Raw genomic sequence first — 13,708 nt, 5'->3', positions numbered from 1 at the left:
AAATTAAACCACTAAGGTCATTAAGTAAATATTGACCCATGGTAAATGTAATCAAAAGTTTATATAATAGTATTAGAACACAATGATTTGGGACTTTTTTTTTCATTTTGATTTGGTTTGGTTTTTGTTTCATTTGAACCAGGATTTACTAAATAGACTGAGCTAGCCTTTATCCGGCTATATATCCCAGTCTGTCCTTCACCTCTGTCTTTCTCCTCAATCTCCTAAATGTTGGAGATTGCCTGGCATGTGGCTTCAGTTTTAGAAGTCAGAAAGCAAGAGTCAGGGAAACACTTCTGCAAATTTCAGCTATATAAGAAAACAATTTTAAGTCAGCCCTGCTTTCAAACTAAAAAGTACTTAGTTCTACAAATCGCAATGCCTGTCCCCGGGATATATGGATACAAGGTGGGTGTTCCTAAATCATTAACACTTTGCAGTCACTCAAAATTTCAAATCAATTTACAGCTTTCAAGAACTCTTTGCTTTTAAACAAATCACTTTGAAGTTAGGCAGCGAAAACCAGCATAAAATTCATTTATTTTAAAGATGTATTTTGCCTATTTTGCTTGCTTTAACACCAATAATTTTGCAATGATGCCATGGTTATGCTTTTGAACTTTGTCTCTACTTGCTATGAATCAGAAATTGGAGAAAGGCCAGTCAATTTCCAACCCTGTTGGAAGATTATCAGTTCATCTACAAAAGAATTTACTATAAGGACATCCCCTTGATACACCGATGCCTCTGAGGTGACAATCTTTTCATGTTGTTCCTGCCAGATTTATAAGTCTGTGATCTTAGAGCTACAATTGCTTGAAGAATGTGACCATTTGTCTCTTATGTTAAGGATGGCTTCAGCACAGGTTCCTATATTTGGGATGTACATTACGGCACGTATTTTGATTTTTTTTCTTCTAGGTAAGGGAGCGACTGAGGGTTTCTTTAGAAAGAATCTCTGCCTTGGAAGAGGAACTAGCTTCAGCTAATCAGGAGGTAACACACCAAACTTCCCTCTTCGGAGGTGCACTATTGCTAACATGCTGGCTCTTGTGTTACACGTTTGCTTTCATTAACTCTGTCACGAAACCAATCACATTCTGTCCATGTTGATGAATGACCCCCATGAAAATGTGTTGCCAGAGGCCTGGTTTCTGGTTTCTGGCTGTTCAGATCTCTCACCAGGAGACCAAAGGAAAACCGCCAATGTCTAGGGAGATGGCTATTTAGAAAACCAGTCCTAAAAATAAGTAAAACACAACCCTTAAACTGGAATTTGTGTCTAGTTCTTCTTAAACTTTGAAATGCTAGAAATGAAGTAAATATCTCAGATGGACACATGCATCCCTTTCCCCTCAGACTCTTTCTGTTTCAGCTTCGGAAAGCACTGTGCTCACACCTAAAGGCACCACTAGACTAGCATCCCAGTGAAGATTCAAAGACATCATTTAAAATCATGGCTTATGATTTAAAGAGCTAGGACCCCAACAGGCCCAGACCTGCTCAGCCCTTGGACATGTTGCCACAGCCCCTGTGAGTTCCCCATGTGCTTCAGCTGTTTAGAAGGCTTTGTTTCCCTGGAGTTCTCCCAGAAGCTATTTCCAATTGATAACTGCTTACAAATGAAAACATTAGTTTCCTCCAATGCAGTCCCACTGAGTGTACAAACAACACTTAAAGCGAAAACCCACGCCCAACTGTAGATGCCCAACACAAAATGAGCTAAATGACATTTTGGGAGATTTTTTTTTTTTGTCTCATAATGTTCTTGATGCCCATCTTTTTTTTTCTTTTACTTTTCTTACCCTAAAAGCCTTTTGCTAACATCCTATGGTTGACCGTTTTGTGTCTTTCTGAGATTCCTATGTGTGTGTCTCTTAGTCTTTTTTTTCTTTGACTTCATATTTTATTCTCTTTCCTCCTTTAAAAATACTGATTTAAATCCTAACATTAGTGTAACTACCATCATTTCCTTTACTTCAGCATATACATGTTTATAACCATGCACACATACACATGCATGAGCAACACAAATACATATATACATACTGAACTTTGTTTCAGTCTGACAATGTCTTTATGTATTTCTTGTGTTTTCCCTTGCCCCTTTGCTTTTCTGTACATTTGTTGGTTTTGTTCTTTTCAAGTTTGTATTTTTTATTTTATTTCCTTTATTTTTCCATTTCCTTTTAGATGCCTTTTTTGTTATTTGTTTGTTTGTTTTTAAAGAGAGAATCAAAAAGAATGAAAAATTAATTGTGTGGGGAGGTGCAGAGTATTTGGAAGGAGTTGGGGAGGGACAACCACAGTAGAGTATGTTTTAAGAAAAAAATCTACTTTCAATAACAAAAGGGATAAAAAAAGATTTAAAATTTTCTTTACAAGTGTTGAGTTACTATTTTTGTATTAGTAAAATGGAATAACTAGAATATAGACACATAAATACAAATTTGGACTTTTATTTGAAAAACAGTGCTGTCTACATCTAAATTTATGTTTATTTACAAATGCACTTGTTGAAATTTATTTGCATAATTTTTACTGGTAATTAATATAACAAAATATATAAGCATATTTCTTGTAGTTTCAACAATTTAAAATGTGAAAGGATACTCTTAATAGTAAATAAGGATTTCTAATGGAATGGTGTGTTCAAACACATTTAACAAAATTCTTTATTTGTTGATGTTTTTCTAGTATTAATAGAATGTTTCCACACATTTAAGAAAAAGAATAAGTTCTGTTTACTACACTTAATATTGCTTCTTTGAAACAACTTAAACAAAGTCATTTGTTTATGCTTTTGTTTGCTCCAGGTTTAATAATTAAAGCCTTGAAAATAATGGACTTTAGCTAGACAAACGTCAGCAAGCAGAAAGTTCTTGCCACACAAGAATAGTGTGAAATATCTTGGTTTCTTAGCTGTTGCTGTGATCACATTCCCAGGCCAAAGCAGTTTAAAGGAGAAAAAGGTTATTTTAGTTCACAATTCCAGGTTAATGTCCATCCCTGTGGGAGAGTCCAACCAGCACCAGCGTATCTATCACCTTACACCCACCGTCAAGAGCAGAAGCCAACAAGTGGATGAATTTGTCAGGTCACTTTCTCTTACACAGTTCAAGATTCCCTTCAGAGGGACCATTCTCTGACAACACATTGTAATGGTAGAGAGTTAGGACATCACTTTCATTTCCTGAGTTTCTGATGGTGACAGTAACTGTTCAGGATACATGGGATTTACTCAATCCCCGAGATTAGAAATGAGAAGTCAGAGAGAGTTCAGATTGTTAGATATATCTTGATATAGTCACACCTAAGTATACTTATCAGTATATACAAACAAATAGTTCCTTATATATCATTTTATATGACTCACTCAGCTCTATTTTCTCTGTGTCTCTTGTTTGATAGCTCTCATTTTCTTTATTTTTTTATGAGAAAGTAATTTCATTAAATTATAAAAAGTTTCCATTTCCGCCCCTCCTCCCAACACCCTCCCACTCCCCCCACTCCCTCTCCATCCCTAAGAGCAGTCAGGGTTTCCTCATTTTCTTTCACCTTGTCTTCTTTTCCTCACATAAATTAGTCACGTTGATTTAGAGGGTCTTGGTTTCATAGCGTCTTTTATTCCCTCTGGCTCTTGCCTTTTCTGACTCCTCTTTGACATGAGTCCCTGAATCCTTAGGGGAGAGGTTTCTATAGACATACCATTTAGGGTTGGCTTTTCCAAGGTGTCTCACTCTCTCTAGTTATTGTCTGGCTGTGGGTCTCTGTATTTTCCCACTGCTGCAGGAAGAAGCTCATCTGATGATGACTGAACTAAGTACTGATCTCTAAGTATAAACCAGAATGTTGTGAGGCATAATTTTATTGGTACTTTTTTAACAGCAGAATTTGCTTTTACCCTAGATCTCCGGGCAATCCGGTCAATGGTTCTTGGTAACCTAGTCAGTGTCAGTTATGGGTTCCATATCACCTTAAGTCAAAACAGATATTGGTTGGTTACTCACATATGCTATGTGCCACGGCTGCCCTAACATATCTTGCAGTCAGTACACCCATGTAGATCACAGGGCTTTGCATCTGGCTTGCTCTTTACATTTCTCTTTTGGTGGTGTGCACAGCAGCTTCCTGTAACAAAGAGGAAGAACGTAGGTGGGAAGGCTCTATATATGCACTATCTGGATTTCTCTGTGTTCAATTGGTTGTAGACCTGTTGTGTTCAGCAATGGGGCCTTCCCAGCATTTTGTGGATAGTCTTAGAAATAGCCTTGGCTTATTGGAGGTTCCCATAGGTCTGTTTGGCCAACATCTCAATTAGATGTAACCCAATCCCAATACTGGGAACTTAACTTGGCTATAATAGATGAACAACTGGGACTCTCTTCCCCCCATTATTTGGCAACGACATTCAGATCTCCTTTTTATATGTATATATTTTAAGAAGCTCTACTCTGTTTAGTTTTATAGTACCCTTCAATTTTCTTTAATAGTAGCAGTCACTTCCTGTATCCCCCTCCCCTACCCCTCTCTCCACTTTCACTTTGCTACTGTCCTCCCATTCCCATCTCTACCTGCATCCATAGATATCTATTCTAATTTTCTTTTCTATGTGAACCCTTTAGTCCTGTACTCTATACCTATGCCTAGTATTTCTAAAGACTGTAGCTTGGTCATCACTGACTTAAGAGTAAATGCCCACATGTAAATAAGTACATATAATATTTGTTTTTCTGGGTCTGGGATACCTCAGTCAGGATGATTTTTTTTCTAGTACCAGCCATTTATATGTGAAATACATGATTTTGTGAAATACATGATTTTGTTTTCAATAGCAGTGTAATATTCCCATCATAAGTGTTTCAAATTTTATTTATCTGTCTTTTGAGAAATATAGGTTGTTTCCAATTTCTGGATAGAATAAATACAGCAGTTATGAACATACTTAAGCAAATGTTTCTTGGTAGGAATAAGCATCCTTTGGATATACATACACAAAAGTGATATAGCTACATCTTGGGATAGATCTCATTCTGTCTTCTTCAGGCACATTGTTTCAGGAACATTCCACAGCATCTATACAACTTTGCACTCCTCCTAGCAATGAAGGAGTACTGCCCTTACTCTATGTCCTTGCCAGCATTAATTGTCACTTGTTTTATTGATATTAGTCATTTTGACAGGTATAAGATGGAATCTCAAAACAGTTTTGATTTTCATTTCCCAAATGGAAAGGATGTTGAATATTTTGTGTTTCTCAGCCATTTAAGTTTCCTCTTCTGAGAATTCTGTCTAGATCTGTACGACAGATCTGATTTAAATTTAAAATAAATGAATGTATATTTTGCATTTATAATTTATATTCTGTGTAATTTATGAATTATGTTCCTTACTTTCTTGATCAAGATTTTAAATTATTCATATATTTAAAATATTAGCCCTTTATCAGATGTATAGTATCTAAGAATCTGTTTCTCTTATGTAGGCTGCAACTTTGTCTGAACGAAGTATTTTTGTTGTGCAGAAACTTCTCAGTTTCATGAGGTCTCTTTTATTTTTTGTTGATCTTGTGCCTGTGCTACTGGTGTTTTGCTCAGAAATTCTTTTCCTTTCTAATGACTTCAAGATTATTTATCATTTTCTCTTCCATCAGGTTCAATGCATCTGGTATTACATTGAGGTCTATGATCCATGTGGACTTGAGTTTTGTGTTCAGATCTAATTGCATTCTTTTTATGCTTTATTTTATTGATTTTTGTTGAGTTCTACATTTTTCTCTGCTCCCTTCCCTGCCTCTCCCCTCCCCCCATCAACCCTCTCCCAAGGTCCCATTGCTCCTAATTTACTCAGGAGATCTTGTTTTTTCTACTTCCCATGTAGATTAGATCTATGTATGTCTCTTTTATGGTACTTATTGTTGTCTAGGTTCTCTGGGATTGGGGAACGTTATGCAGACATTAAGAGACCATGGAGCCTAGACTAATTGTATTCTTCTCTGTGCAGCCATCTGATTTGACCAGCACCATTTGTTGAGAAGGATGTCTTTTTTACAGTGTGTGTTTCTGACTTCTTTATGAAAATTCTCATTTGGTGTTTTAATGTGGTTCTTTGAGAAAAATCAATAACATTAATAAAAGTCTATCCAATTTAAGAAAAGGCAGAGAGAGAATAACCAAATTAACAAAACTAGAAACAAAAAGGAAAACCTAACAACAGACACCAAGGAAATACAGAGAATCATAAGAATATACTGTAAAAACCTATACTCATCCAAATTGGAAAATCTAAAGAAAATGTATAATTACCAAAGTTAATATTTGTAATCAATTTAAATAAAAGCAGTTATTAAAAGTGCCCCAGCCAAAATTACCCCAGGACCTGATGGTTTTAGCGCAGAATTTTACCAGACTTCAAAGAAGCATTAATGGTACCATTCATCAGATTATTTCACAATATAAAAACAGAAGAGACATTGTCCAATTCATTTTATGAAGCCATTACCCGATACCAAAGCAACATAAAGACCCAACAAAGAAAGGTAAATGTAAACCAATTTTCCTTATGAACAAGGACACAAAACAATTAAATGTGTTTGCCTCTTCAAAATTAAAGTCTTGAAACCTAACTCCCAGTGATGGTGCATGGAGGTGGGGCATAGGATTGGTGTACTTATAAATGAGATCCTGAGTTACTTTGCCCTTTCAGGGAAAAAAAAAACTAAATAAGATACTTACAAATCAAATCCAGGGACACATTAAAAACATCAACTACCCTGGCCAAGAAAACTTCAACTCAAAGATTCAGGGATGGTTCAATATACAGAAACCAATCAACATTATCCAAACTGAAAGTCAAAGAATACATGATCTTTAAATTAGTTGTAGAAAGGACCTTTGAGAACATCCAAAACTCTTCATCACAAACACGCTACAGAGATTAGGGTTACAATAGATGTACATAAACATAATAAGAGCAATTTGCAGCAATCTTATAGCCAACATCAAATTAAATGGAAAGAAATGCAAATCAATCCCACTAAAATCAGAAACAATACAAGGTTGCCCACTCTCTATATCAATTCATATTGATATATTCATATTCCTAGATCGTACTTATAATTTTGTATCTCCCAGAATCTCCCACTAATCTGACAAACACTCTGAAATCACACTTCCCCATGGAAGCTCACCTCACTAAAGAAGGTTTATGATTCCCGGCCAACAATTAGTCATTGATCTCTAGTTTAAATTTCTAAGGCTCACTGTTTCAGCATGTGTTTTAACCATTCAACAAGCATGAGAGCTAGTATTATAACTGTCTGAGCCTAGGTCACTTCTTTCCAGACAAGTAAAATACACCTTCTCCATTAATATTTATTTCACTCAATATAGTCACATGAACCCTGTCACAATATGTTTGTCAATTCTTTATCTTCACCCTACAGAAAATAGTTGAGCAAACCTGTGCAGGAAGACTAAGATTTAACTTCAAAATCCTTTATTGTGATATTTTATCATTATATAATATAAGTTATATACAGTGCTAAGTTTCAATGAGAGCAAACTCTATGATTAGGGACACACAAGCAAGTTTAGAATAACAGATGATCCTGTGTTAGGAACAGTCGAGATGTGAGAGGATGAAGAAGATGGGAGTGGCAAGGTTGAGAGAAATCAGGTTCTGTGGAAGTCTTAACAGAATACTAAAAGCACATTTTGTATGTTTCCATTTTTTAATTACTAAACTCTTGATGGTATGTATTTTATATACTTCTTTGTTAAAATAAGAGATCAGGAAGAGTAAGACTAGAGAGTTCATATAATGTGATAGAGTCACCTAAATATTGTGTCTTCTTCTTTGTTAAAATAAGAGATCAGGTAAAGTAAGACTAGAGAGTTTATATAATGTGATAGAGTCACCTAAATATTGTGTCTTATTTATTATTGTAGCCATCATCCTTCCATTCAAACATAGGACAATTGTATGTTTTTCAAAGATTGCATTAAGTACTGGACATGACTAAAACAAGGAATTAGCACTTCAATCGATTCAATTAAGACTATAATCTAGTGTTGGAGATAGATTCCTTACAATGTAGTTATAATGATGACAGCATTTAATGTAGTGAAAATATATTCAGGGAGACGAAGTTCTGGAGATACGTGCTGAGGGTATCAATAACAATGTATGTAGATGAGATACCCTTTAAAATTGTAAATATGATGTTAATTATAATATACTATGAGAAATATAATGAAAATAAAATATGACAAATATTAAAGTTAAGGTATGTTCAGAATGTGGCAATGTTTAAGAAAAAGAAAAAGAAACTAATTTTACAAGTAAAAGTGGGGAAAGACAGTGATTCTCACAAACTTCTTCCTAGAAAGATATTTATGTCGCTCCTCCTTAGAGTTACCAAGTAAAAGACAAGCTGGAATTAGGCAGAGACATAGATGGGAATCAGGATATAGAGAAAGTACCACCTGAGTTGGGTATTTCTAAAGTCCAGGACTTAGCCCTGTAGATAATAAAAAGCCAAATAGTTTTTATGAAGAGAAGAAAGGAACATGTGTTAAGTCTTTAAGCCGAATGAAAATGTAAAGGAAAAAATAGATGTGATGAATCGGTAACATGTTTCATTTTTGATTAAAAGGAATTGTCATAATTTCCTAAAATAATCACAGGCCAATGACAGATTACAAGAAACTGAATAGAACACTTGTATTATTGAACCTTTCATTTCTGGAAGAGATAACTGGAAAAGACAAGATATTATACATACATATGCACAAAATAAAAATTTGTTGAATTGTAAAACCTCTCTGTATAGGGAGATTGTGTTTTTAGTTAACACTGAGTGTATTTTCTAGGTTGTCATCTTTAAAACTTGCCTCTAGATTATGTGGATCAAATAAGTGCAATAAATTCTTTCTTGTATGGTAATTTCTGTTGTAGCTTAAAATTAGAAAGCCACACAAAACTTACAATACAAGGCAAGTACAAAGAAAAATAGATTACATCCTTAAAAATGTGTTTGCCATTACTGGAAACCCATATACTTATTAATTATTTGATTGAGCAAGACAAAATGGATCATTCAGAAGTACCTATAAAACTTGCATTGACAGGTTAATTTGCAGGGAATACAGAAACAGATATATTGTGTTTAAAAAGCTTTCCACATGACTGCATTAAACATAAAAATACTTAGCCTGTTTAGCAGCAAACTGAACTGTATTTTTAATGCACATTTTACCCTCTACATGCTCATTCTAGTCACTTAATTTCCCAACTTTCAAGTAAATTTTTCTTAAGAAAATAAACACTCTGTTAGCCTTTACTGCAGTCTTATTTGACTTATATTTCCCTAAAGAGAAGAGAAAGAACTTGTGAATTAACTTCCATCATCATTCAGAAGCACACTGGGTCCAAAGGGAGAGAGGAATGAAAGGGATCAAATTCATTTTCAGGTGAGAAGCATTCAGTCTATTGTTTAGACAGAGCCATTGCTTTACATCCATCATATAATAAAATCAATCCCGTGAGCTGGATTAAAACTCTCTAAGGAATGCCTAGATATATATTTTCAAAAAGTGTAAAGGTGAATGGTTGCTAACACAGGGAGTAACACAACTTAGAACTTAAGAGAGATCCTGGAACAAGTCAGAGAACTCTAAAAAAAATCAAGCAGAGCCAGATGGTGGTGGCACATCCCTTTAAACCCAGCACTCAGAGGCAGAGGCATACAAATCTCTGCAAGTTTGAGACCAGCCTCAAGAGCAGACTTCAGGGCAGTCAGGGTTGCCTAGAGAAAATCTGTCTCAACCTCACCAACCCCCATCAAAAAAACCAAAAAACAAAAGCAGAAAAAAAAACACCCAGAAATCAAACAGAGACAGGAGAAGGAAGAGAAGAGGGAGTAAGTGGTGTAAATGATAACGGAGGATTGGATTATACTTTGTCTATACGTCAAATATTTCTTCAAGGCTGGGAGGACTATCTACAGGGTGATTATTGTGACATGATTACTATCAATCACGGTATGTGCTTGAAAAGACCGCTTACGATAGTGATAACCAAAAAGAGAACAGGTGAGAATAGGACTTATGAATCAATTAAAAGTTTATATAAATTAATTACAAGCTTTTATGAATCTTGAAACTTAATTAATTAGAAGTTTATAAAGTGGAGATTTGGAAAATTCATTGTTGTTTAAAATAATTTTTTTAAAAGGGGAATTGAGACCGAAGTTGAAGTATTGAGAAATAAGCTTTCAGAGTTGAAAGAAAATGTTTCTGATCAATGGAGGAGGGAGCAAAAATGGAACAAAAGACAGGGCAGAACTGGTAGAAAGCCAGTGGAATAGAACCTTGGTTTTGTTATAGACACAAGTAAGGAGGCCATGCCTCTGATGGTAAAAAAAGGCATTGTTTGAAGAATCAGGAAGATGCAGGAATTTCATAAGAGGCATTCTACCTCTAAGGAGACCAGCTTTGTCTCCTAGGGGAGGCAGGGACAACATAAGGAGAGTATGAATAAGATGATGATAAGCCAATGAGTCATCTATGCCATGCAAGGACATTTCAGTCCATGACTGCAGACTCATATGGAGTTCTCATAAATTTTCTGCAGCAAACCAAGAGAAAGCTACAGTACTTTAGTCAAAAAACAGCATGGAATTGTCCCATCGTGTTTCCTTATTCATGTCTATGAAGTTATTTAATAATTAAAAGGAAAAAGATACAAATATGAATACAATGTGTTTCCTTTGATGTTGGTCAACTAGAGTAAATAGAGAAGGGAAATATTTCTCCAAAAATTCATAACTTTAGCTGGGAGGTGGTGGCACACGCCTTTAATCCCAGAACTCGGGAGGTAGAGGGAGGTGATCTCTGTGAGTTCGAGGCCAGCCTGGTCTACAAGAGCTAGTTCCAGGACAGGCTCCAAACCACAGAGAAACCCTGTCAAAAAATTATAACTTTAAAATCTTATAAACTTATTACTTTCACACGTGTTTGAAATTTAAATTGTTTAAATGAAACTTGAGTAGTAGAAAATGACCCAGAAAATTGTGGGTAAAGAAGAAAAACTGCAATTTTTGATGAATGCTTACTTAGGTTTCCTAAGACGTTTTTCATTCCAAACTCACTTATCTGCAAAATTTAAGCAATGTTTAAGCTCATTTTCTCTCTAAATTACAATTTCCATACCTGCAGGGGAAGTTTCTGAGTCTAGAAAAGCCACAGAAAAGCTCAATGACCGTGCTTCTCAATAAAGCCACTTCCCCTGGCCGAACTTTTTCAAACCTCGCTTTGGATCTTTTAACTCTAATTACTTTTGATTTCTGTGTGATAAAACTTGATTGAATTCTGTATGTCTACCATCTCTCAGCAGAAATGATTATTCTCATAAAGGCTTTCAAATTTCCTTCATGTTTTGATAAACCTTTTCTGGTTGGTTAGCTTACTCATCATTAATAAATCATATTGGTAAATCCCTTACAAACTCTAAGTTAATATTCTATCAGGAAGTGAGATACTATTGAATCATCTGCATATATGTAAATGTGACTAGACACACTATTTACTTAGGGAATACAGAGTTTGGATGTGGCAATAGCACCCAGTCACATTGAAAATTAACTGCTTGAAGACAATGTAAAATTTAGAGGCTAAAGTTATTGTTCCCTTGCAAACGTATCAGGAATGTGGTTTTCCTGTTGGAATTGCCTCTTTTTCATTTTAAAAATATATCGTTATTAACTTGTCTATTTCAATAGAAAATTTGAATAGTGATTGAATATATCATTTTTTCGTATTGGCCAACATAAAACTTCAACTTTGTTAAGCCAGTAGTTCTATAACATTTTACTCTGCTTCTAGGTTATTATTTGTGATGGTATTATATTATAAAGATCAACATAGAAACTGTAAAATACTCAAGTTGTTATCATTGATAGAAAATCTCTGTTATGAAATCATAAGAGTGCCTGGGCTCATAGTAACAGTCATTTTTGTTTTACCTTTGCATGTGATTATTTAATAGTTTTCATTTTCTCTATTTTTAGAAAGATTACATGTAATATTCAGTTTGGACATACAAGTCAGAAATGATTGAATTTTACCTATATGTTTATAAAGATATTATTTTGAAAATAAAACAAGCTTAATTCTTCAGTATAATATAAAGAAAGCATCATGTTGGGCAGTTAACAAAGAACACAGTTTTGCTCTGGAGATAATTTGCAAAAGGTTATATATCTTCTAAACATTTGAAATGAAATACTGAAACTAAATTAGAGACAAAGTACAAAGTCAAACAAAATAAAATGAGATGAAATACTACACAGAACTCAGAAGATTCAATTTTGCATTCTAGATCTATCATGTCCAAGCTATGTCACTCCTGATAATTTACTGAAACCTTTTGTTCTTTTTCTCATTTCTTATAAAATAAATATTAATAAATACAGGGCCTACCTAGTATTGAATTATGATTTTTGATGATGAATAAATTATTGCATTAAAGTTACATTGCTATTATTGACCTCAATGGCCAATATTAGATATTAAGCAAAGACAATAGGAACGTTTCCTACCCACTTTTATTTTACCTCTAATATAAAATAACACTGATTAAAAAATATTCAAGTTTAAATGACTTTTTAATTAGATAAAAGGTATCTTCTTCTAATTAGAATGATTCCATGGAATTATATATGCTTTATGGATGATCTTCAAATTCAGTTATTCATGAATTTTTAAAAATAACTATTGGGGAAAATTACTGTGTGCTGAGACCTGTGCTACAAAGTCTACATTTCCCTAAATACATACATTTTTAATCAACACAATTAGTCTACAAGAAAAACCAAGTAATTACTAGCATTTTTAAAAGTAGGACAACTATCTTTCAGAAACAATGAAAATGTTCAGAGTAAATACAGTGATCAATAGTGATTGAAAGTTAAAGTGCATAAATAACGTGACAACAGCCACTCATACATACAAAATTGGCATGACTTTATAAATTATAATTAATTTTTAAATTAATTTTTATAATTATATCCTAAGTTCTTTAAATCCACCACAGCACCTTCCTACTTATTTTCTATGAATTATTTCAAGGTTCAGAAATTCTTTATAATAAAAGCCACAAAGTTGTATTAATTATATTAATAATTCTGATATTAAATGATGCAATTTAGCCTTTTTGTAAAAAGTGTCATATATTGTATAATAAACATTAAATTATTTTGAAAAATCAATTAAGGCATCCATATTATGAAACAATTTGGAAAACTTTAATGAGTAAATTATGTACTTTTCACCATAATCATTTCTCTTTGCATAGAAATAAAAAGTGTATCGATTGCTTTATTTTTAACTAAAATTTAATTAGTGATTAAACTGTGAATGTTCTTGTTAGCCAAAATATCACTGTTCAATCGACATTTTAGATACTCTTTCTGCAAGATTCATTTCTGTTTCTGTAGTAAAATATACTGACCAAACTTGGCTTGGGGAGCAAAGGTTGATTTTAGCTCACAATTTAAGTTTGCAATCCATCACTGCAGGAAATTAGGATGACAGGAATTTGTGTCATGCTACTGTGTCATATCCAGAGTCAAGAATAAAGGAAAAGCAAAGCAGAACTCTCTAAAACTATTCAACTTACTTTGGCTCTACTCTTAGATCATTCAGAA

General features: G+C 34.0%; 1 protein-coding gene across 18 annotated transcripts in view; it reads left to right on the top strand.

Moving 5' to 3' along the window:
- Window positions 1-13,708, top strand: part of Ppfia2 (PPFI scaffold protein A2) — a 405,005-nt gene that overhangs the window by 253,112 nt on the left and 138,185 nt on the right. For 16 of the 18 annotated variants that reach the window (XM_048418915.3, XM_048418908.3, XM_048418912.3 and 13 more), the window contains one exon: window positions 922-996. The exons of the other annotated variants lie outside the window; for them this stretch is intronic. In XM_048418915.3, the coding sequence (XP_048274872.3) occupies window positions 922-996 (75 nt within the window). The remainder of the gene's footprint in view (window positions 1-921; window positions 997-13,708) is intronic. 18 annotated transcript variants of the gene reach the window in all.

The sequence above is a fragment of the Myodes glareolus genome, chromosome 26 (genome assembly GCF_982192425.1).
Source record: "Myodes glareolus chromosome 26, mMyoGla1.1, whole genome shotgun sequence".
Classification (NCBI taxonomy): Eukaryota; Metazoa; Chordata; class Mammalia; order Rodentia; family Cricetidae; genus Myodes; species Myodes glareolus.
This window is presented reverse-complemented; position numbering and strand designations above follow the sequence as displayed.